At 40.3% G+C, this 24,889-nt stretch overlaps 1 protein-coding gene across 1 annotated transcript in view; it reads left to right on the forward strand.

Moving 5' to 3' along the window:
* GRIA3 (glutamate ionotropic receptor AMPA type subunit 3) overlaps positions 1 to 24,889 on the forward strand; it is a 259,886-nt gene that overhangs the window by 173,617 nt on the left and 61,380 nt on the right. Inside the window, exons 7-11 of the mRNA XM_006215906.2 lie at positions 1,437 to 1,604; positions 5,796 to 5,900; positions 6,824 to 6,931; positions 8,263 to 8,469; positions 19,136 to 19,512. Of these exons, the coding sequence (XP_006215968.1) occupies positions 1,437 to 1,604; positions 5,796 to 5,900; positions 6,824 to 6,931; positions 8,263 to 8,469; positions 19,136 to 19,512 (965 nt within the window). The remainder of the gene's footprint in view (positions 1 to 1,436; positions 1,605 to 5,795; positions 5,901 to 6,823; positions 6,932 to 8,262; positions 8,470 to 19,135; positions 19,513 to 24,889) is intronic.

Consider the following 24,889-nt stretch of genomic DNA (forward strand, 5'->3'; position numbering starts at 1 on the left):
AATTTCAGATTACTTTGGCTTAGTACTAGTCATTATGGAACCTTGCTCTATATCAATCAGACAAAAAGCCCACTTTAAAAAATGATGTACAATATTTTGATTAGGAAATAAAATTGTCTAGCAATTTAAATCCTGATGCTTAATTTATTCTATATTTTATGAACATTTCCTTCTGGGGCTTTTTTTTTTATATGTTTACATACTGGTAAGTAGAAGCTGAAAAAGTAGAAAATTAAATAGCTCTTTTGGCATGGCTTAGAAGGGACTACATTAAGATTGCTGACAATTTATGTAGTCAGCTGGGGAAAAATCACCACCACGTTGGCTTTATGTAGTGCTAGGATGGGAGGACACAAAGTTTTTTTTCCATGAAAGAACATATGCCCCCTGTTACAGTCATACTTGATGATTTGGCCCTGAAAGAAAAATAACATGAGAAAAGTCAGAAAAGTAAACTGATAGTTGTAAAAATGACAATGTATTCAATCACAATTGTATTGGGACATACTGTATAGAGAGAAAACTCCCCCTAGGGCATTTTGCTTCATTTTTTTTTTAATCAACAGAATTCTATACCAGTATCTGTCACCCCTGCAAAACAGAGGCCAGCTTATTTTAACCATACTTTGTTGATTCATTTAATGAAAACTATCCACCATGTCCAACTGCAGACGATCAAATCCCTCGAAGTAAGTGGCTAGCCTCAGCCTTAGTAAAGCGTATCAGTACAGTACATCCAAGGAATAGAAAGTCAATGTTTTTGCCAGAGAAGGGTAGTATCATGAAGTACTGCATGTGAATTGTCAATGTTATCAGATTTAAAGCTCAGAAACAATTGTAATTTTCTACAATGGAAAACCAGGTTTGGATTTTGCTCCCCCCAGGAAACAAAAACTGATTTATTGCTGGCCAGAGGTCCTAGTTCACCAGAAATGTGGCCCAGACAGGAATGATTAATGTCTCCCTCGAAATTAATTTCAAGCTGTCTAACTTAGCTATTTCCATTTTCCCCTAAGTAAACACCAAATCTGAATTTTCTATTATAAACAGCAATAACCCAGTCTTGCTTTAGGATATGCTGTTTCCTCTCCAATCTACATATGCCATCCTTTAACTTCACATTTCTTTCTTTCTCTATAAAGGACCCAGCCTTTTAGTAGTCACTCACTCAATATGAAACACAGTATTTAGAGCAAGAGAGAGATTCCCTTGAGCCATTTGATCTTAATAATCTTAACATGTGCAGCCATGAGGTAAGATGCATCATTCTAGAATGGATCAAAGTCAGCCTTGTGCAGAGAAATCTCCAGATTCAAACAATTAAGAAGGTGACTTCGTAGAGCAAGAGTTGGAGATGAATGAAAATTATAAGGAACAAAGCAAGTTTTGAGGGCATCGTTTGTCATAATATCTTGTTTTCCTTACATCCATTTCAGTATACGTCTGCATTGACACACGATGCAATACTGGTCATAGCCGAAGCTTTCCGCTATCTGAGGAGGCAGCGAGTGGATGTGTCCCGGAGAGGCAGTGCTGGAGATTGCTTAGCAAACCCTGCTGTGCCCTGGAGTCAAGGAATTGATATCGAGAGAGCTCTGAAAATGGTAATGACCACAATGGATTATTGGGGTGGAGGTGACTTATGAAGACACAAAAAAAGTAAGACCTCAGTCTTGAGAAAAGGCATACTAAAAGGAATAGGATCAGAATCTATAGAATGTTCAAAGTGTACAGAAAGACTGGCATAGATATTTCTTCATCAAAAATCTAGAAATCTAAAATTAGAAAGTTCTTCTTGAAGCTTGGTAGATGGTAAATTTAGGGCAAATGAATATTTAGTTCTATACTACAGTGTGGGTAGTAAACCAAGCTCAGTGCCTTCAAAAGTTACAGGTTGAACACGTAAATGTCTTCCAAAACTTCAGACTTTCCAGAAGTATGATGTTACTTAGGGGGACTCGGATATTCTGTAGGAAGCACTGAACTTCATGGTAGACATTACCAAGGACAAGAGCATCCTCTGGCTCACTGGCAAATTATTAGCCTGGATGGACTGTGCAACTGAGCCAGTGTGATAGTACTTCTGTTGTCGAAAACAACCTTTATACTATTCTACATGGTGAAATGCAGGAACCTGGTACATTTCTAGGCCTACTTAAGAAGCTTTTCCCCAATGCTCTAGAGAAAAAGCCTAAATAAAAGTACAAGGAATCAATGGCTAGACAGTCAAATAGGTCACTTGTTTTTAGTACTTACTGGGTGGGAGATCATTTAAGGCTGCGAGCAGCATCCTTTGAACAGATTCCATTATTTACACTAGGAGCAGCATCACCCATTCATTGCAGCTTTCCAAGCAAGAGCTCTTTCCTGAATATTTTGTTTTATGCTACATGCGCCTGCATGCATTAAAATGAGCCTTCCAGAGTACAAGACTCTCTTATTTCTACTTATTTAATTGTCCTGATGTTTGGAACATCCAAATCAACAAAGAGATAGGCCATGGTAAGGTAATTCTGTGCACAACCCAGAAACAAAGAACTTGTAATGGCCTCAGAACGCACCTCATTTTGTGTAGTTGGCTCTCTTACTGCTGTCTTAAATTTGCCAAGTTGGAAGCATTCAATCAAAAGGGGTTAGTAGCCCCTGTGTCTCTCTCCAAGAAAGAGATATGACTCATTCTCCCATCATGCAGATTTTTATGTCATTATGTCAGTTCCCTAACAAATGCCCTAAGTGTAGTTTTATGGAGGTAGCACTGCACAATTTTGAAGAGCAGTTAATTAAATTCAACCTTCATAGCAGCTACAAGATTTGTGTTGTCAGGTGAAACATAATGATGAGTGAAATATAAAACTCCCTCAGAGTGAATCAAAAAGAGTTTTCATCAACAAAACCTCAAGGGGCAAGTGCCAGCATCTCCAGTTGACTCCCCATTCATGACACAAAAGACTCTCTTCCCCCAATACAAAACTGGCTACCAGAGTGAAGGACGAGAAATTAATTTGGCTAGAAAAAAATTAGATCGATCATATTATTGTACAAAGAGTTCCTGCTTATCTAACTCACTAATAAAGCTCAAGCTATAAGCCAGGTAAGTACCTTCTTCCCCAGGCCCTCATGAGCGAACACTCAGCTGAAAGGATGCTTTACCTCTTTCCACAGGCCAGCCTCTTCCTAAGGCCTGAGAGAGGCTGGAAAGTATCAACCTCTTCCCAAAGTACATGTTGCCTTGTGATAAATGCTCAGTGAAATGCCACTATTCAGAGGACTGCAAGGGAGGATGGTCTGAAGTGCTAAAGATTTTACCACATTAAAAGAAATCCCATTTTGTTTGAGTTAATTAAAAGTGAGAGTGCATGATGTAAAAGCTTCCCTCATTGTGACTAGCATTTAGTTGTTGCTCAGTCAGTCATTTTCTTCCTTCAAAGAAGTCTGGCAAACAAAATCACTGCCCGATACAGGCTCCTAAGGGGCCTGTTCTAATGAATAAATAATCACACCATTCATTTAGCAAATATTTATTGAACACCAAAGACTATGTATCAGGCTCCTGGTTAATATGCAAACACGAAATAAGATGAGGGGAGCTCATATTTAATTTGTTAATATGTAAACAAACACTTTTAAAAAAACTTAAAGCCACTTGCAGATTGAGCAATCATTATCCTCACCATCTATCGATGGTGCAAAGATTAACCTCAGCCTGATCTACTGAAATAAGTCACAATTCTAAGTCATTGAAACTTGTTCACTTGTTCGGTAAACATTTATTGGGCACCTGCACTATCCCAGGCTCTGTGTTAATTGCTGAGAACACAGAAAAAGAACGTCTTTCATCTTGAGATGCTCCCAATCTAGCAGGGGAGATGGAAATAAATAGATGATTAAAATGTTACGGTGAAGTTCCACACAGAGTGCTATGGGAACCCAGAGGAGAAGCACCTAATATAGACTGGGGTAGAGGGTGGAGAGGATTAAAGAAGAGATCCCAGATGGGATGGTGGGAAACTGTCACTGACATTCACATCCTTAAAAATAGACTTCTCTCTGAGTGTTAGTCCAATTCTACTTCTACTCACCAAAAGTTCTAGTCAGACTAGGCTGTTGTCCAGTTTGCAGATCATGATCAGAGAGGCTGAATCTTTAGAAATATACAATTCTCGGTAAGATTTGAAGCCCTTGCTATTTTCAGTCATGAAGAATTTCCTTAATAAGTTCCTCTGCCAGTGTCTCTACCCTGTCTGTCTCCTTTCCTAGAATTCAATGCTCAAAATAGTGTGTAAAGAATCCCTCGTGCATCCCAGTATGCATCAGACCCATCCTACTGGATAAGTCATTTCTCCCTCAACGAAGGATCTTTATTTAATGAGAAGTGTGACACCCCCTTCTCCGCAAGCCTAAGCTGACAATAGTGCTTAGGTTTTTTGGGAGAGTAGGACAATCATTTTTCCTTGGGAAGTCACACTGGAGCCTTTCTGCTTCAACAGATACTCCATGGTCTCCTACTGGTGGTAAACAAGCCCCCTTCCCTTTAAAAAGATGCTCCTTAATATTTGCCATCAGTTTTCTCTTCTGCAGCACAAGCCCCTTCCCACCACTTCTGACGTGTCTAACAAACAGCTTGTCACTTTTCTATAAGTGACAACAAAGAATTCCATCCTTTCATCCTGGGAAAATAAGACAGATTGGTTTTCTTTGAAGCAAATTCCTTGACCCATACTCACCAAATAAGTAATTCAAGTTGGTAACAATAATGACGTATTCATAAAGGGTCTTTCATCCAGTGTCCTTGAACTATAAAATAGGTAAGGAAATCTCTCCACCCAGGAGAGATGGCCTCTTGATAGTTCATAGCACTGGGCCTAGATGCAGGACAAGTTGTGCCATACATACACCTCCATTTGGCATCCCAACCACGTGTCCAGGCTATTCCAGTACCCCTGCCTTTCTTATGTGGTACTCCATACTCCTGGTTCCCTAGACTTAACAAAGTTCATCAGTCTGTGGATTATCCCTCCGTGGCCTGGCTCTCCACTACCCGTCTGTAGCTGGGTATACGTTAAAGAAGAGCAAAAACTCACCCCTGTTACTATGGTAGCTGGTACATGTGTAACCCTCTCAAGAAACAGAACTAAATTTATTTTCATTAATAATAATAATAATATAGCTAACATGTATTGCAATGCTTACTACATGCCTGATCTAAACATTCCATGTGTTTAACTCATTTCATCCTCCCAACAACTCTGTGGGATAGGCACTGCTAGGACTTCCCGCTTTACAGATCAGGACACTGAGGTACAAAAGCATTAAGGAGCATACGCAGGGTCATGCAGTTAGTAAGTGATGACGCTAGGGTGTGGATCCAGAGCCCACGCTACTAAAGCCAGCTTATGCTTGGATACAGGGAATACTAAGACACAGCCACAGCCCTCAAGGAACTCACAGTTCAGAAGAACGCATTATCCTAGTTAAGAATACTGTTTAAGCTACTCCCTTAAGAAGAGACTTAATTGGTAGAAATTTCAGGTCCTTGAAAAAGTAGTGGCTCTTACTGTAACATATAAGTAACTGCCTATCATACCCACTCAAAGCTTCATTAACTGAAAGGCATACTTAGAAAATACTGGGGAGGAAATGAAGATCTGTACAGAACTGATCTGGCCGATGTAGCTCAATGGCTCAAGGTAGAAGCTCCCCAAGATTCCAAGGTCTGTCAGCAGACCTTATCACAGGGATCTAGAAGGCAGTAATGTGGTGCTATTTTACATTTTTACATTTTCCCTTTCTATCAGGTGCAAGTACAAGGAATGACTGGAAACATCCAATTTGACACTTACGGACGTAGGACAAACTATACCATCGATGTGTATGAAATGAAAGTCACTGGCTCTCGGAAAGTAAGTAACCAAAATAGATAGTCTCTCAGAAGGTGACAGCCCTCAGATGCAAGAAAACAGGTGTTAGGAAACACACACAAAGCAAATTCCCACACACTGTTTTTGCCTTTCCATTTGGTTAGTAGTGTAGATATGATGCAGAGCTGTTTTGTAATCACAGTGTTCCATCTACACATTTTAAAAGGCGTATTTCCTTCTGAGGCTGATCCTATAAAAGTGGTAGACTCAAGAGTTATTAATAGCTTCCTATAACACAGGGAAGGAATTACAAATTTTATAGCATGTTATTTAAGCAGAAGCTGCCAAGATACACACAATTTTAGCAAAAAAATTGGAAAGTAGGTATCTCCCCATTTTGTCAACTCGCCCAGCAAAAGGACTCTGGACCAAATACTGTTCTCTGCAACTAAGTTTCATAATGACCACTTTGCTTCTATCATACTAATAGTTGAGTCAGTCATGAAGTGGGAATGTAGTAGCTATTTGATAAAATCTTAGAACAGAAATATCTTGTACCATTTCTACATGATACTCAACTGGTTTCCCACCCTCACATCCCAGCTCTCCTACAGTTCAATGCAAAGGTTTTTGGGGTTTTTTGGGTTTTTTTTTTTTTTTTTTTTGCTATCTGAGTTTAAAGAAACAAAAAGGCTGATCATCCTACAGTGGGCTAACTTACTTTACCAAACATCAATAAAGGCGCGGGGGGGATGGGAACCCCCAAGATGAAAGACTAGTGTATCTGTGTGTGTGTCAGTTTTGGGGTCCTGGTAGAGGTGGCAAGACAAAGGGAGAGAGGACCTCAATCCCTGTAAAGCTCAAGCAACTAAAAAAAAAGTTTCAATCCACAACAGCACTCAGATTTCATGCAGCACTTTTTGAGTGAAAAATAAGCAACCAGGCCAAATGTCTGCTCTTTCTAGGCTGGCTACTGGAATGAGTATGAAAGGTTTGTACCTTTCTCAGATCAGCAAATCAGCAATGACAGTGCATCCGCAGAGAACCGGACCATAGTGGTGACTACCATTCTGGTAAGTATGGAGAGAAGGTACGTGGCCTTTCTCTATAGCAAGACTTCTGTTTTCTGAAAAGGATTATTCAGCCAGTAGGAAAGACCTCAAGTTCAAACAGTGGAAACTTCCAACAAGTCAGCTTAGGAACCTTTTGAAGTATCTTGCCATGATGATGAACAGAATGTCATTTAAAAAGAATAGGAAGTTGGAGCGGTTTTAGCTATTATTATCCTCCTTACCACCCCCATACCATGGACGGATGCTTCATCTGGACTTGAAATCTAATTCTTCATTGCCGGGGGAGATAGCATTGTATGGAGGACAGAGCAGATGAGCGTTCTAACACTAGGTCTGCCACTAACCTGGGTTTAACAGTACAAGTCACAACTTCTCTAAGCCTCAGTTTGTGTTATTTTTTAATATTTTATTTATTTATTATTGTATTATTTAATTCTTTTATTTTGGTGGGGAGAGGGAGGTAATTAGGTTTATTTTAGAGGAGGTGCTGGGGATTGAACCCAGGACCTCATGCATGCTAAGCATGTGCTCTACCACTTGAGCTATACCCTCCCCCCAGTTTGTGTTATTGTTTAATTTATGGAGTGGGCATAATAATAACCTTCTGCCTATGTCATAAGACATTTCAAGGCAATATTCACCATGTAAAGCTTTTCTGAAAAATTCAAAGCACTACTAAGATGTGAAATAGTATTTTCATTTATTTTGATGTCTTTCTAAAAACTTGTATGTTTCTTTGCTGAATGAAGTACAAACCTGGGCTAAAAATGAGTATGCCACTAGGTCTAAAATTGTGGTTAATTGAATGGAGATTCAGCTGAAGTTTACTTTCATTTAAACATACATGTGAAATATTCACTTTGTCCTAGGTGCTGTACTTGGCCCTGAGAATATAAAAATGAATAAGCCACAGACCCTGACCTCACAAAAGTCACAGTGCTTCCCTGGGCCTTGCCTGGGCTGGCTGTGGTTCCTACATGGCAAATCCCAAGAAATCAAAGGCAGTTCACCATCATGTAACTGAGGGAAATACCGTTGCCCAATTTGACTAAATCAAGACTTTACAGGTGGAAACTGGTTCTTCTTTCAAACTTTCAAAAACAACTAAAATCCTTCTCTACTTTCTGAAATCATCAATTAAGGACTCCAAGGAATATGTACCCCATGAATATTCGATTGAGGCTCTTCTGCTTATTAAGCAAACATTTTTAAAGGCTTTCTTAACACACCAAACCTCAATAGCCACAGGGGGGAAAAACTTCATTATTACATGTATTATCTCTTAGAAAAATAATGGGAGTAATCCTTTCATCTCCCTTCTGGTCCCAAAGGAATCACCATACGTAATGTATAAGAAAAACCATGAGCAATTGGAAGGAAATGAACGATATGAAGGCTATTGTGTAGACTTAGCCTATGAAATAGCCAAACACGTAAGGATCAAATACAAATTGTCCATTGTCGGAGACGGGAAATATGGTGCAAGGGATCCGGAGACTAAAATATGGAACGGCATGGTTGGGGAGCTTGTCTATGGGGTAAGTTTTTTCAACTCTATTTACTTCTATGCCTTCCAATTAACAAAGAAAATAGAGGATTTACTTTTCAAGTGTAATACTTAGCCAATTGTATAGTTTTCATATGGTCTATATGAAAAAAATTTTATTTTACAGTTGCATTCTGTAAAGGTAGCTTGTGAATAGCAGCCTTTCGGCAACAGGATTATTTTACTAAAAGGAAAATAGAATTGGGGAACTTTATTTGGCAACATTAAGTACAGCCTGCCCTCTACTGAAAATCTCTTCCTTCTGTGTTCCCCGTCTCAGGCAGCAGAGTCACCACCTACCTAGTTGCCTAAGCAACCAGGTCATCTTCTCATTGCTCCCCTCATATCTAGTCAGTCACCATGTCCTATCAATCCTACTCCTCTGTCTTTCAACTCCAGGTACACTCTTTCTTCCCACCATAATCATCTTAGTTACGGTTCTTACCAATGACAGCCTTTACTTGGTTTCCCTGCCTCTGCTCTTACCCTGGCAAATCAGATCCACATTATTGTAAATTCTCACTTTAGAAATTAGGGTAAAATTTAAATTCCTTAGCATGGCAAATAAGGGCACTTCATAATTTGGCCCCCGCCTCCCTTTCCAGCTCCATCTTGTACCCTTTCTCCTTCACACCCAATGTCCCAGCTACAGCAAAATATGTGTTGTTCCCTGACCCTGAAGGCATACCTGGAAGTGCCTTCACCTCTCTTCTGCTAGCACCACCTACCAGTCTTTCAGAACTCAGAGGTATCGCCTTTTTCAGGAAGCCTGCCCTAATCCTATCTACCCGTCTACAGTCTGGTTTGCTGCCCCTGTTTTCTGCTTCCTTATAATATTTTTTTGCTTTCTCATAGTATTTGGTGGGGGGGCAGTAATTAGGTCTATTTCTTTCTTTAATTTTTAGAGGAGGTACCAGGACTGAACCCAGGACCTCATGCATGCTAAGCATGTGCTCTACCACTTGAGCTATACCCTCCCCCCATTCTCATAGTACTTTTGAATCTGTATTATAATGATCTGTTTACAAGCTCAGCTATCCGAGCTAAGCTATGAATTCCTTGAAGACAGAGACATATCTGACCAATTTCAATATCCCATGGCCTGGCATAGAACACAAGTTCAATAAATATGTATTGAATGAATGAATGGAATCGCTCTGCCAAGGGCTTGCCCATCGGCCAAGTACAAAAGAATTTTACTAATAGTTAGGGTTTTTAAAAGGGGTACAGTAGTATCTTCTAAGCTCCTCAGGATCTTAGCTTCAAAAGGTTTTGACCTCTGATTGGGAATGTCAGATCTTGGGCTGCCCAGTGAGACATATGGAAACAAGCAAAACTGGGCAGAAGAACCGTCCACTGGGTGAGTCAGTCACTATGAAACTAACCCAAGTGCAGGCAAGGGCGGCAGAGGTTTAGTTTTAACAGACAAAGATTACTTGCAATGACCAGTCCCTGTCTAGACAACAGGTTAGGGGAAGGCAGAGGAATCTAAGGGGTGAATATATTGAGAAGAATCTGACAAGAAGCAAATATCCAAGTTAGCTGTTGGAATGAGGTTTAGGATAAGGACTCTAGCGCTTGAGATAGGAATCAGCAAGAATCAAGCATCGCTCTCCAATCATAAGATAGTACTGGGGTCACTAAATAAGTTTTTGGAACAGGTCCTCAGGAACAAGCACAAAGGCAGAAGCTCATTTCTAAAAATAAGGGCATGGAAAAGGAATTAAGGCTTAAATGAGAGTGGACCTCAAGTATCAAAACTAGGGCACCATCCTCCAGTCAGGCAAGCTGCAAGGCAATTTGAAACTTAGCCCTAGCAAAGGGGCTGGAGCCAGGTATCTCCTGTTTTGGGTCAAGCCTGGCCCTGGGAACTGGGGCAGGGCTGAGTTGCAGATGAGATTCAGGTGAACCCAGTTATGAGAAAGAAAACGTCTAAGACCAGAGAGAGGGGCTGAAGAAAGGACAGGGCACCCATCATGCTTTCTGAGGACCCTAAGCTGAAATATCTTGACACAGCTCTACGCTCTTACTTTACAAGTTGGTAATCAAGTCTTCTATTTCCTGGCCTTCATCTCCCCAACATTCAGGCTCCAAGAGGTCCTGTCTTGCTCACAGCTCTTCCCTGCTCTTAGCACATGACTGGATACATAAGAGATGCTCACTTTTTGCTTTAATGAATGAATGCCTGGCATGTAACACTGCCCAGCCAATATTCATTCAACTGAGTTCACAGTGGGAGGTAATCCTATAAGAGTTTTATTATTATTATCAGCTACCATTTGTGGCATATTTACTGGTTGTGAGAAATTTTGTGAAGTGCTTTACAAGCATCATGTTAACTTAATCCTCAAAACATTAACATTATTCTACAGATGAGAACAATTGAAGCCTAGGGAAATGACGTTTCTTGCCAAGACCAAACAGCTTATACTGACACAGTGATTTGAACCCAGGTCTCTTGACTGTGAAGTTTGTGTTCTTTAACCATTGCCTCATTCTGCCTAACAGCCAAATGTTGCAGACCCATCCCGTCCTAAAAGTGTTGAAATGTATTGCAAAGGCCCTTGGTGCCTTAGCCATTCTGGTGGCAAAAGTGTTTGGCCACAGAAGCCTGGCAAGGAATTGAGGTCTGTTTCTACTAGTGCAGAGTAACTGGCATGAGCTCTACCAGCCCATCATGGCTCAATTGCCAGAGCTCTCGTGTCTCGAAAGAAAGACTGCCACACTCTGTAAATAGCTCAGTGCCCTCCTGGCATTGTGCAGGCCACTAAACGGTGATGGAGAGCAAGGAAGATTTCTTGACATTGTTCAGACAAAGACTAGCTTTCTCACTGGATTTTGGTTTCTCCTCTGCCACGTTCCCTGTACTGCATCCATTTAATCTCCACATTCTCCTCCTCTTTCTGGTTTGTGTCTGTATGAGTGAGGGAGCTTAAGAATTAGTGAGTCCCTTACTTGTCTGTATTTTAGAAACCAACTTTCTACTGCTGAGTAGGTAAAAATTCTCCTGGAGGAGGCTACCCATCTTTTTCCTCCAGTTTTTTCTACTAAAGACAAAATCAATAGTTTGGCTCTTACAGAAATGTCCAACCTCCTTCCTCGACCTCGAACAGGCGTCTTGTGCTTCCTGGGATTGTAACACAAGGTGATTTGGCGGAACTGATAGCAAACCAAGCTATTTGAGTGGACTGCCAAATCCCAGTTTCCTCTAAGACCTGCGGCTATAAAAAGTGGACATTCTTCTCATGCTTGGAGTGAGAGCTCTCCATTAGGAAGGATGATGTCCTAAGCTAAGTACATCTTCATCTTCATTTAGAAGTTTTCATCTTTCAGCATTGGGAAGTTTGCAACTTCTCTATCATGGATAGAAATGGAGAAAAGTAAAAATAGGCACTCATTTCTGGCAGGCCTGGCCTCTTGTGGTTTCCAAATTGCTTAAGAAAAAGAAGGGCAGAACCCCCCTCCCACTCTCCAGTGACTTCCCTAAGTGCTTAATAAGTAAAAGAATGGAGAACATGGAATGATTTCTTGCAGTAACATGAAAAGTACACAGATAGGCACTGCTTTATCTTTAGGGCATTTTCTCTTATGCTTTTAGTATGTACAACAGATCAGAGTAGAAAAAAATGAAGAAAGGCAGAGATGAAAAAAGCTCTGCAAAGGAGATTTCAGTATCTGCCAGAAAGTCCCAAGAAAGAGTCAAAATGAATTAAACTTGTTAAAGAAGAAAGAAGCTAATCAGTCTCTTTTCATATGATTCCTAAATGGTTTTGTTCCCCTCTAAAGAAATCAAATCAAGGTTGATGTTTGGGCCACCTTGTATCACTAAGAAGGCTATTTTTGAAAAAAACAAAAAGTCAGTGGGACACAATGTGCCTCCATTATGTAAGCATGTCAGAACATCATGGACTTGAAAGTGTCCACCTGCTTTTAGAAGTTTTGATTTTGAGCTGGATGTCTATAATATCACCAACATGGTAAGTGTCCCCAGCTCAATCATGGCTTACAGACCCCAAGTTTTTATGACTCCCAAATAGCATGTGTTTAAGAGGACATTTAAAACATTCTGTTGCTAGCAGGGCTCTTAGATATCCTTTAGCTCCCCTTTTCATTCACGTTACACAGAAATGTGGAGACCAGCCAGGACTGACCACTAGAACTACCCACTGAGTGAACCAGGAAACCAAGGCCTGATATAGGACAGGGATGACAGGAATAGCAGCAGGGATTGTGACAAGGTCACAAAATCACACAGCTTGGTGGAGCTTAGTCTGTAACTCAAGTTTCATGACTCCTGGTCCAGTGCTCTGTCCACTGGGTCATACTGGCTCAGTTTACTAAGCTTGTCAGATTATGGGAAGATAAGCCCACCTTCCCTCAAGGGGCTTACAATCTAGTTGGATTCTGAGCTTTTCCATCTGAGATACCCCTCCTGTTTATCTGTGGCCTCCAGGATAATGTAATAGACATCTCTAGCTTTCACTTGAAATATTTGAAAATCCAGGTAGACAGCTGGGGGTTTCTGCCCTTTGAGACATGATCTAACAGAAAAAGAGACTCAGAAAAAGGGCTGGAAGGAAACTGAGGTCCTAATTGACAAAAGGACACCTCCCAGTGGGCAGCTGCCATGTTCCTTACGTTCCTAGCACGTAGAACTCAGGATAAAGGTGGGGAGGAGGTCAGGGAGTTGCCCTGGGAAAGGCCAGATGAACTACCATCCAGATTGGCACCTCTGCCTTAGAAGAGAGCAGAGCTTAGGGATGGAGATGGGGCTGGGCGACAGTTAACTCCAAGTCACATCCCCTGGGCATCCTCAGACTCCTTCACACTCCCGGGACAAATGGCAATTTTATAGATGCTATTCACCCTGACATTTCTCTACCTAGAAGAAATTATCTCCTAGGTTGTCACTCTCCTAAGATAGATTCATTTTCCATTAAGGAAGACAGAAAGTCAATCTGTCCTTCCAGCTAAAAGGCAGAGAAGCAAGGGTGCTGTAACAGATGCCAAATATTCTCTTCTCTTCTTCAGGCGATTACACTGGGCTTTGGCAGAAGGGCTGATGGTTTGATAAAAGTGCCCCTCTCTTTCAAATGAGGCATATGAACTCCAGAAGGAGCATTAATGACATGTGGAAGCCTGCCATTCTGAGCAGAGAGGGTGGGGAGATATTTCCAACCAAATTTAATCTCCTGAGGCCTTTACCGAGCTCCAGGGATACCCCTTATTTTCCCTCTGTCTTTAACTCTCTCAGCTCCCCAAGAACAAGGAGCCCTAACCAATAGATCCAGACTGGGACATCTGTTCTGGGTAAAGAAACGAGGAGGTCCTGTTGTGACACTGCTTGTTGTTGCACAGATTTAAATAGACCTCATCCCTTTCCCCAGATCCAAACAATTGCAGACAGTAAATATCCCAGAGAGCACAGCCAATAAAGTAGTTTAAGTCCTGTCCCTCAACAGGAAGCAATTATATTCCTATTGTCTAGGCTGACTCTGCCCTACTCCTCTCTCCAACACATTTAAACTTTCCAAAGGAACTGTCTGCCAAAGGCTACTAGAACCCCATGGCTGGTACGTGGATGAGGGATCAGGTCATGTCTCCCTCTTCTCTCAGATAACGTATAACATCTCATGTGCTACACGCCAATACATCGCCTACCCCCTTCCTCATCCTCCCCCTTTCTAGAGTAAGTGCTTTAAAATGGCAGCTGACAAGCTCCCACTCACGCATAGTCTCCAAGTGAGTTGCAGGTTTTGTATCAGATCATCAGGTGGTTAAGCTATAACATAATCCCTTCAGCTCAAGAAAAAATGTTTTAAATGACATTTAAATGAAGAGTCATTTCTGTCTTAAACCTGTCAGACTCTTAAGTGCATCATCCATTTACATATGAGTTTGTTGGGTTTTAAGTTTTATGAAATTGATGACTTTGGCAACCCACCTATGAAAAGGATTATAAATCCCCTCAGGCTAAATCCCCTCCAATAATGCAGTTGCTCTGAGTTTGCCACTGGTGAGTAGAAAAATCAAACCTAATTTGGTGTGTTTACTGAGCCCACACAGCCACTCTTAAGCTGCTTGATTAAAATCCTTTAAGTAGTCAAGATGCAAGCAAAAGCACTAGCAAATTCTTACCCTGAACTCCTTCCATTCGCTGTTTTTTGTCCATCGCCCAAAGCACCCTCACACCACGTACTTACCCACCTCGGTTTCTGAAAATGGCCTGCTGACAGCTATTTCTAGCACAGGCAGAGGCTTGAGGACAGAAGGCCGCTGGACTGGAGGTACTTCACTACTGACTAAGAATTTCAGCTCCTCCCCAGCCCCACTGATAATTATTAACGCTCTCTCCCAGTCACAGCTGGCTTTCATAAGGAGCAGAAACCAGGAAAGGAAGGCCATTTGGGAAGTTGCCTTTTTCCCTTTTTCACCAATATTGGCCTCCTAAATCTTTAACATGCCTTGAAAATGACCTTCCCACTCATCTGCATGCTACGGCAGTCCCAAGAGAGCTAAATGGGTATTTTCTGACACTAGTTACCTGCTCCTGTCCATTTCCTCTACTAAGCATGTTGATGGCTCCACAGACATTATGCTAAGCAGGCTTTTATCTTTGAAACAAGCAACTATCACAAGAGCCTTTTCATATGGAGGAGAGGGTAGTGGTGGCAGAGGGAAAGGGCTCCTCCAAGGCTGGCTGTGAGCTGATATGACAGTTCTGCTGCATTGGTCTCACCAAGCATGCAGGAGGTGGGAGGGGTTGCTAAGTCTCCTACCGAGTTGACTGTCCTTGAGGCTTCATCAGTAGCTGCCTGCCTCTTTATCGGTTGAGCCTTCTTCCACCTGCTTTCTGCTATCCCTTTGTCTTTTTCTGTCTGTATAGGTTCTTTTTAAGGTTCAGCATTTTGGAGCCAGGTCCATATGCAAGAGGCTTAATTGAGCACAGATTTAAATACTGTTCTTCATTGAAGACGCACCCTCTGAAAAAGCAAACTCTGCCATCTTTGGAAGAGTTCCTTAGAAAGAAACAATTCAGTAAAGGCAGAAAAGCCAGGCTGAGGAGAAAAGACAAATGCCTGAGGGGAGCAGGTTCTTCCTGTTGCCTTGTGTGACTTCAAAAGTCCTTCAAATTACGAATGGGTTTCTTTGGGAATCTGTTTGTTTGCTGCATGTTCCTGGGAACCAGACAAGTCCCGCTTTGTCCAGCCGCATCTTGTTAGCATTTAGCTGTGCTTATCATCTGATGGGTGTTTCAGTTATTGAGTTAGTTTTTTTCTCTTAAAGGGTGTCAGGATTCTCCAACTCCTTTCGTTACCTGCTTGCAAAAGAACCCAGTTCCCCTAAACTCAATTCAAAGTGATTTTTCTCACACAAATATCCCATATTTCATCCTTCCAAAACAAAGAAATGGCAATCTCTCTGCAAACTATCCATTACTTTGACTATAGAGATCAAAAACTAGTTACATTAAGTAATTAAATCCAATGAGATCAAACGGGCAATGATACTAGTGGGGTATTTGCATGTTCTAAGCAGGAGGTAGAAATATGTTGGCAGGGACAGAAGGTGGCTTTGTCTGTGAGTTCTCTTGGCATGACAAGGCTCTTTCTAGCTGATTCAGACTCTCTCTGCCAAAAACCCACTAGCTTTCTGGCCAATTCCATGCTCCTCAGTAGCTTTTCTTTCTATGACCAGATCTGGCCCCAGGCAAAAAGGTGAAATAGATTAAAATTTGTTTTGGGCTTCCCTTCAGTTAGAAATGTGGAACTTGGTGATTCAGGAGTTAGCTGCAATGAGGGAAGAGTTGAAGCCATAGGTAATAACACTAAGGGGAAAAAATGAGGAACAGAACCTTAAAGGAGTCTTGCTTATTCCACAAACCCTCATTCATTATCTCCTAAACCAGGCCCTATGGATTGACCCTGGGGGTACAGAGGTACACCTTGATTGAGAGAGCAAAACTAGGGAGAAAAGGCAGAGAAGGAACATTCGGAGAGGTAGGAGGAGAACCCATAGTCATGAGTGTCAGAGAGCCGAGGAAAGAGGGGACATATAGGGGGATATACCACCGAAGGCCAGTGCAGTCACATGAGCAGTTGATGTCTGCGGAAAGGTCTTTGAATTTGGTAATCAAGTATATAGCTCAAGAAGCAATTTCAGTAAATTGGAAGGTGGGGGGGGGTGGAAGTTAGATCACAGGTGTATAAGGAAAAAGTTGGGTTAAAATCAAGAGATGATAAAGGTGCATTTTTTTCAAGAAAATTAGTGGTGACAGGGAAGAATTTCATATGATTAAAAGGGTAGTAGGATCAAAAAAAGGTGGGAGAAGTGGGTTTTGTTTCATTTTTCTTTGTCAGTAAACAGAATTACCTGAGTAGGAGGTAATTATTAAATGAATAAGAGCTGTAAATGGTTTTCAGTTTACAGCAAGCATTAGAATCACCTGGAGGGCCACCTGAGCACCCCCTACTCCTAAGTTTCTTATTTCATAAACATGGAGTAGAGCCTGAGAATTGGCATTTCTAACGAGTTCCCAGGTGACTCTGATGCTGCTAGTCTGGGGAATCACAATTTGAGAACCACTGGAATAGGCTGAGAAGGAGAAACAGTGAAAGAGAATAAATAGAGCTGAGTTTTAAGAAGAGGCAGAAGAATATGAGATGCACGGAGTAAGTAGATTAAATCTTGGAAAGAAAGAGTTTGCTTTCTATGAGATGGGAATGACAGAAGGGATGGATGAAGATACAGCAATATGTTGAGAAGGAGAAAAGGACACTGAGGTGATGGAGCTCAGAGCAGATGGCTTCCATCTTCTCAGTAAAGGAAGAGACAAGACCATCTGCAGAGAGGGTAGGATTGGTAGGGATTAGAGACCGGGAAAAGTTTGGAATAAGCATAATTCACAGACTTAAAGGAGAATCAACCTTACGGTGATAGATGGTGGATTTAATTTTAGAAATGGTGAGTTTATGGTGGTGATCAGCCTTCAAGGTAGATTTGGTCAGTAGGCTGTTGGTATCAATAACTGCATACTTTCTGCAGCATATTTTTGTCTCTTTTGTCCGTCTTGCTCGCTGCTTCATCCCTGGCACCAAGAACAGTGCTTGGCACAGAATGGGCACTTAAATACACACTAGAATGGACCTGAGAGGCATTGGCTGAGGTTGATAATTATATGTAAAAGTAATACACACTAGAAACCTGCAAATATCTATGGAGTTAGAATTTTTTGATGGTTAAGAGTGAGTTCCGGAATCTGAAGACCAGGGTTTCAATCCCAGCCTCTCAGTGCCTCACTTTCTCTAACATGGGCATGATCAAGTACCAACCACAAGGTTGCTGTGAGGATTAAATGACATAATACATATATAAGGTGCTTAGCACAGTGTCTCACACAGAGTAAGCAGAGTCAATGTTAGCTGGCTGTTTATTACTGCATTTCCCCTTAAATTAATTGAGGAGTGTCTCTTAACCAGTTTGAGTCACCATGTGTAAATCAAAGTAGTAAAACATCATCTTTTAAAAAACAAACCCTATCTCAGACCTCATCATTCTTCCCTCACCTCTCCCCATGGGTAGGGACATTGAAGCATAACTCTATTTAACATAGAAAAAATGATCATCAAAATTGTTTTCACTTTATATCTGATATATCATCCAAAATCCTTCCTTAGTCAGAAGCGTTTTTCTAAGTATGCATTTGAAGGCCGGGCTCCAGATAAAACCTACTACTGCCATAAAGGAACAACTGTGGAAGACAAAAGAAGTAAATGCAGAAGTTCCTAGTGCCTATTTTCATGGCACTAATATAAAAACATTGTCTGCCTTTGCCTGAGCTGACTATGCAGGGCACTACTGATACATTTATTTTATTGATCCAACACATGTCAGGGCTACACTGATATGTGTCACTAGAAATGATGGCTTACTGTATAAATTAACATGTATTCTAATAACTGCCTTAGCCTTGTTATTGTCCATGCAGAATTCTTTCATGTTTACCTATATCAGTGATCAGCAGCTTATTTTTTAGGCATCTACAGTTGCTTTAGTTTAGTATCTGTTGCAGTGATAGATACAAAAATTGAAGATTGAGTCCCTGCCTTCAAAGAACCTATGTTCTACTAGCAATACTCTCAAACAAATAATTCAAGAATAATGGCAAGCACACAAGTGTTAAGCTGGGTACTGTAGTCCTGTGTGGCACCTCATGGTGGGGAGCGAGGCACATACAAAAAGTATAGACTATTTATCCTTGCCCCACAAGAATTTCTAGTCAGGTAAGAGAGATAAGACATAAGAGCATAAAAATTAAAATAAGAAGAGTTAAATAGTGATATGTCACAAGGGAGTACAAGTTGAGTTGCAAGGTAGCAAAATAATTTTTAGAAAGAAAAAACTGAATCAGTTGCCCCAAGCCAATATGCGTCAGAGGACAAAAAGCCAGCCAGTGTCCTTTCCTTTACTTACTGTCAAATCAAGCATTTTAGGACCCATTGAATGCTACTACTTGTCTAACCAAAGCATTGACAAATCAGTTGGTTGCAGTGACTTAGACTTTATATTTCCACCAAAGAGATATATTAAGTGGCAAATGACTAATGGAAATACTGTCTCTAAAAGTCAAAAAATGTTTTGTTTTGTTTTGCTTCCAGAGGGCTGATATAGCCGTTGCTCCTCTGACTATAACGCTGGTCCGTGAAGAAGTCATAGATTTCTCAAAGCCCTTTATGAGCCTGGGCATCTCCATCATGATAAAGAAGCCTCAGAAATCAAAACCAGGCGTATTCTCATTTCTGGATCCCTTGGCTTATGAAATCTGGATGTGCATCGTCTTCGCTTACATTGGAGTCAGTGTAGTTCTTTTCCTGGTCAGCAGATTCAGCCCTTACGAATGGCACTTGGAAGACAACAATGAAGAACCTCGTGACCCACAAAGCCCTCCTGATCCTCCAAATGAATTTGGAATATTTAACAGTCTTTGGTTTTCCTTGGGTGCCTTTATGCAGCAAGGATGTGATATTTCTCCAAGGTTTGTTTCCATGTCACACCCAAAGCCTCCTTGCATTTTATGGCCATCATCCATTCGTGCACATCTGATATTCACCCATTTCAAGTCCAGATATCTTTCATTTAACATTCTATCCAATGGCAACTTATCATCGAGCCATTTTATTTGCTTATGTCCATGAAGTGAGTGTGTTCCTGGTGTTGCTTTGAATGTTTTTTATGCATTTCTATGGTATCATATATTTATACACTTTAGAGCAAACATTTGAACTCTGAGTAAAGGCAAAATTGTAGGCTAATTTTGATATTATTCAGATAAAGCTAATACTAAATCTTGATCAGAGCAAATAAGCATGTTTTCCTCATTAATTGAGCTAGAACATTTTCTCATTTGTCCAGAGATTAGCTCTAGAAAAAATTTAAAAGAAGATAGAACTCTTCTTTAACATTTTTAAAAGATTTTTAAAATTTTAAAAACCCTCCTATCTTCTCCTTTCTGTGTCCTCCATTTTTCATTTTGCTCTCAGAGTGCCTAAAACTATTTCACTGTAGTATCTCACCCAAGTTTTAAAACTAAAACTATAAAACTTCTAAAAGAAACCATGGAAGGAATTCTGTGTGACCTTATATTGAACAGAGAATTTTCAGAACACAAAAAGCACAATCCACTGTAAAAACTGATAAACTGGACTTCATCAAAGTTCAAAACTGTTACATTTCAAAACACATCATTAGGAAAATGAAAAGACAAGCCTCAGTGGGAGAAAATATTAGCAAATCATACATCTGATAAAGGACTTATATCCAGAATATAGAAAGATCTCTTGCAACTCAGTAAAAAGAAAATAAACAACCCAGTTCTAAAAATGGATGAAAGATTTGAATAGACATTTTCCCAAAGAAGATATACAAATGGCTAATAATCATATGAAAAGATGCTCAACCCCATTAGTTATTAGGGAAATGCAAATTAAAATCACAGTGAGATACCTCTACACATACTCTAGAATGTCTATAATCAAAAAGCCAGATAATACCAAGTGGTGATGAGGATGTGAAATGGCTATAGCTTTCATTCATTAGCAGTGTGAATGCAAACTGCGACAGCCAAATTGGAAAATGGCTTGGCAGTTTCTTATAATTACATATACACTTAAAATACGACACAGCAATTCTACTCTTAGTTATTTACCTAACAGAAAACATACATCCACATAAAGCTTTATACATAAATGTTCACGTTCACAGGAACTTTATTTGATATAGCCAAAAAGTTGAAACAACCCAAATGTCCATCAACAGATAAATGGATAAACAAAATGTGTTATATCCATACCGTATTTGGAATGGAAAACTATTCAGCAACTTAAAAGACTACTGATACATGCTACTACGTGAACTTTGAAAACATGATGCTAAATGAAAGAAGCCAGACACAAAATGCCACATGCCATATGATTTCATTTCTTGAATTCCATTTATTGACTATCCCATATTGTATTATTCCATTTGCCCAGAATAGGCAAATCCATAGAGACAGAAAGTACATTAGTGGTTTCCAGGAGCTTGGAGGGAGCAGAGAGGGGCTAATTGGGACCAGGGTTAGGGGGAGGCAAGTGAGGCTGAGTAGAGCAAGTACAGGGGTCAGGTCCAGTCTTTATTTAAAAATTTGCTATTTTGTTCATCATGGACTTTTTACATTAATTTTTTTTTAAATATTGCATTAAATGCTATTTTTCTTGATTAGATTTTGGCACCCCCCCTTAACTTTTGTGTGTGGGGCAAATGCCTCACTCGCCTCACCCTGGTCCCGTCTCTATCAGGATTAACCACAATGGGCACTAGGGAACTTTTCAGAGTGATGGCAATGTTCCAGAACTGGGTTGTGGTGATGGTTACACAACTCTAAATTTACTAAAATCATTCATTGTACACTTACATTGGTGGATTTTATGGTATGCAAATTTTATCTCAGTGAAGCTATTGAAAATATTGAATGTGAATGTCCTAAACCTCACCCACTTAGAGTGTTAACTCATCTAAACCAAAATGGTCATGAACTCATCATCACAAAATATTGTAAGCAAACGTAACATCTTTATAATCAGAAAAAAAATTGTTTTTTTCTGAAAAAGCTGTAGCTTTGGCAAAATCAAACATTAATCCAAATACTGACCAGAGTCAATTATATAAATATACAGGGATTTTCCTTTAGAATATAAGGACTTAGAAGGTCCCTACCATGTTTTTACAGTGTACTTCATTTTGAGATTATCCACTTGGAGGACAAAACATTTAAAATGAAGTTCTGCAGTAAAACTCACTGGTAACCATCTTCGGCAGCTTTTCAGTATAACATTTGTGAGGCAAGCCCATTTGTCTAAGTCATTCTTTTTTTGCCACCCTCATTCTGCTTGGTCAGATTCTCCGAATTATTTCTCTCCCTGTTCCTTTTGGGCCTCGAATGTGAATCTATCATTTTGTGATATCATCTGGGAGTTCAATCTACTAGTTTCTTTCTTCTCTTATTTTTTCAAATGTTCACTTCAAGAGACGAGGGTTTTTGAATGATCCCGTAATTGAATGGTTTTTAACATGGCTGGTAATCTGTGTTGAGACAATGCTAAAGAGTTATTAAGGCTGGAGATTTTATTGGTTTCTGTAAGTGAATTTTCAGAACTAAATTTGTGATACCCGCACCGGCATGCTGCGTACTACTGTGCATACCCAAATAGGACTCTTAAAAGGCCATTTGTTTTTGGAAGTATTTATGCATATTGCCTAATTAAGTAATAACTTAAATATGATGACCTGAAAATGACAAGCTGGAAAGATTCTTTTTTTTTTTTTTTTGGTAGCAGAATTTAAGCTGTGGCTCTTCTGTAGCACTGAAATATATCAAATGGTTTTTTCAAGCTACGGGTTTTATTATAGTGCACTAGACACTGTCTGATAGAGCAATGGCTTTCAAATATTTTGACCATGGCCCTCAGTAAGAAATACATTTTCCATCACAGCTCAGTATACATATATGTACATAACAAAAGCTTCACCTGACATTATCACCCTTACAGTATGCCATGCACTCTGATATTCTCCATTCTGTTTCATTGTTTAAAAACCACTGATTGCAACTCAACCCAGCAATGGGGCACACAGCCTATGGAACAACACAGGTCTAGAGTAACAGGTATTCTCCTTACTGTGCTTTTGAATAATAAATTATTATTTTTTCTACCATATGAGTGATCTCTCCTCCAATACTGTCTTTTGGGTCCTTCAGAAAAAATTATATATTTAAGTCTCACAATAAAATGTTATACTTTGCATATTTATTATATACAAGTAAGGAGAAAACATGTTTCTCCTCGTCTTGAGAGCTTTATTGATTATATATTTGTGCTCAGTTGGATAGCAACAAACCCCACTGTAACGTGCTTCTCTTTTAATAGATTTAGAAATTCCCGCTAATAACATTGTTGCGCTTTGAGATTCACAGTTGCCTTCACTGCAAATGCTAGCATCACACTTTATTTCTGTTCAATGGCCATTCTTGGAATGTAAACTCTGCAGAAAGCCCAGAATGGGAGCATGCATTTGTACCCTCTGACTTTTCTCAGAATTGAGGCAATTCAAGAAATTATGAGACCACCTGTTAAAGTAGAATTATCAAATATTATAGGAGGAGGAGACGTCAGAGAGAAATTGATCTAGCTGCTTCCGTTTAACTGAGGGCAGAGGAACAACCTTCTCTGTGGTCCCACTGCATCTGGGCACTTTATCTGCATTATCATAGGAATTTTAATCCTCAAAACACTACCAGAGGGTGGGCATTAGACTTATTTTTAAGTTGGAGGTGATGCTCAGGTTAAATAATTTGCCCATCCACACAGTTAATAATAAAGCCAGTATTCAAACTTAACACCAATTCCAAAACCCATGCTCTTTCCACTCTGTCCTGCTCTTCTCATCCCATAGACAAAGGAACAGTGCCCGGAGAGACAATGTGAGGGAAGCCAAGGTCGTGGAGGCTCGAAGAGCCAGCAGTATGATTATTTCCGCTGCCACACACTGCCTGCCACTACCGACCTAAAGCTGCAGTGTTTGTTTCCTTTTTTCCTCATGCTCATGCACAAGAGCTGTTTTCCAGTCTCCCAACCTCTGATGAAACAGTGCCTTTGCCCTGGCTGTTAAAGAGAGCAGGCAGTGAGCATTTAAAAATGCTGCTGAACACGTGTTCACTCAAAAAGACTGGGAAATCAGCAATGAGCCATCATGAGGAAAACTGAACATGATTCCATCTCCATCAAATAAAGCTATTACCAATAACCGAGAAGCTGAAAGAGTCCATGTCAGTATTAGGTTTGATGTTTTCAGCTCCCTCAGAGTGACCAGTTCCGGTGGAGACTGAATCACCCATAGAGAGAGCAATCAGTGGAAGAAGCTGAGGCTATATCCATACACGAACTAATCTGTCAGGGGGAGTCAGGAGAAAGTATGAGGAGACCACACTCAACCCTCTTCCCCCTGATTGTGGGGGTGAGGAGATAGCCAGTGGGTGTAGCCAGATGGAGGAAGCATGGTGGTTAAGTATGCGGGTGCTGGAGTTACTCTCACTAGATTCGCACTCTGCTTAGCTGTTGTGTAATGTGGTGTGAGTTGGTAAACCTTGCTAAGCCTCAGTTCCTCATCTGTAAAATGCAAAGCACAGCACCTGACATGTAGTAAGCTCGCAATACAGGTTCGCTGTTACCATTTTGAAACTGGCTACTCTTGACCATCCTGGCTTCACAAATACTAATAGTTAATATTGCATTTGCGTTTTTGTTCCTAATACTCCTTAGGAATACAGTTGACATTTTAGTCAGTGCCAAATAGCTGATTTCTGATGAGAAATAACTGACAGCCTTCCTTTCTGAACACATAAAGTACTTTAAGGATTATACCACTTGCAAATATTTTGATTGTATTATTCCGCAATGTCTTGCTGATATCGACAGGAGGTTGTAATTTTTTAATCTGAAATTTATTTCCTTTGTAAAACATTCATGGAACTGCTAAGCAGCCCAGAATCCAAGTCCTTCCAGACAAATGCTCCCCCTGCTGACTTTCTCTGAAGCTGCAGGGACATCTGAGGGCTAGCCAAGTTGCAGACATGAGGGTCGAGGGAGTTATAACAAAGAAATGGAAAGAACACACTAACTTGAACCTGATTATTGCATACAGATTATTCCAAGGGCACCATTCTCCCGTTAAGTTTTCAAGATATCAAATACTTGGGAGAAGCAGGCAGGGGATCTGTCCAGGTTAGTAGACACATAGATCTTCCTTTAAAATGGAAAGTATGCACAGAAGAATAAAATACACAAAGGATATAAAATGAATGGGATCAAAGACAA

The sequence above is a fragment of the Vicugna pacos genome, chromosome X (assembly GCF_048564905.1).
Source record: "Vicugna pacos chromosome X, VicPac4, whole genome shotgun sequence".
In the NCBI taxonomy this organism is placed as follows: domain Eukaryota; kingdom Metazoa; phylum Chordata; class Mammalia; order Artiodactyla; family Camelidae; genus Vicugna; species Vicugna pacos.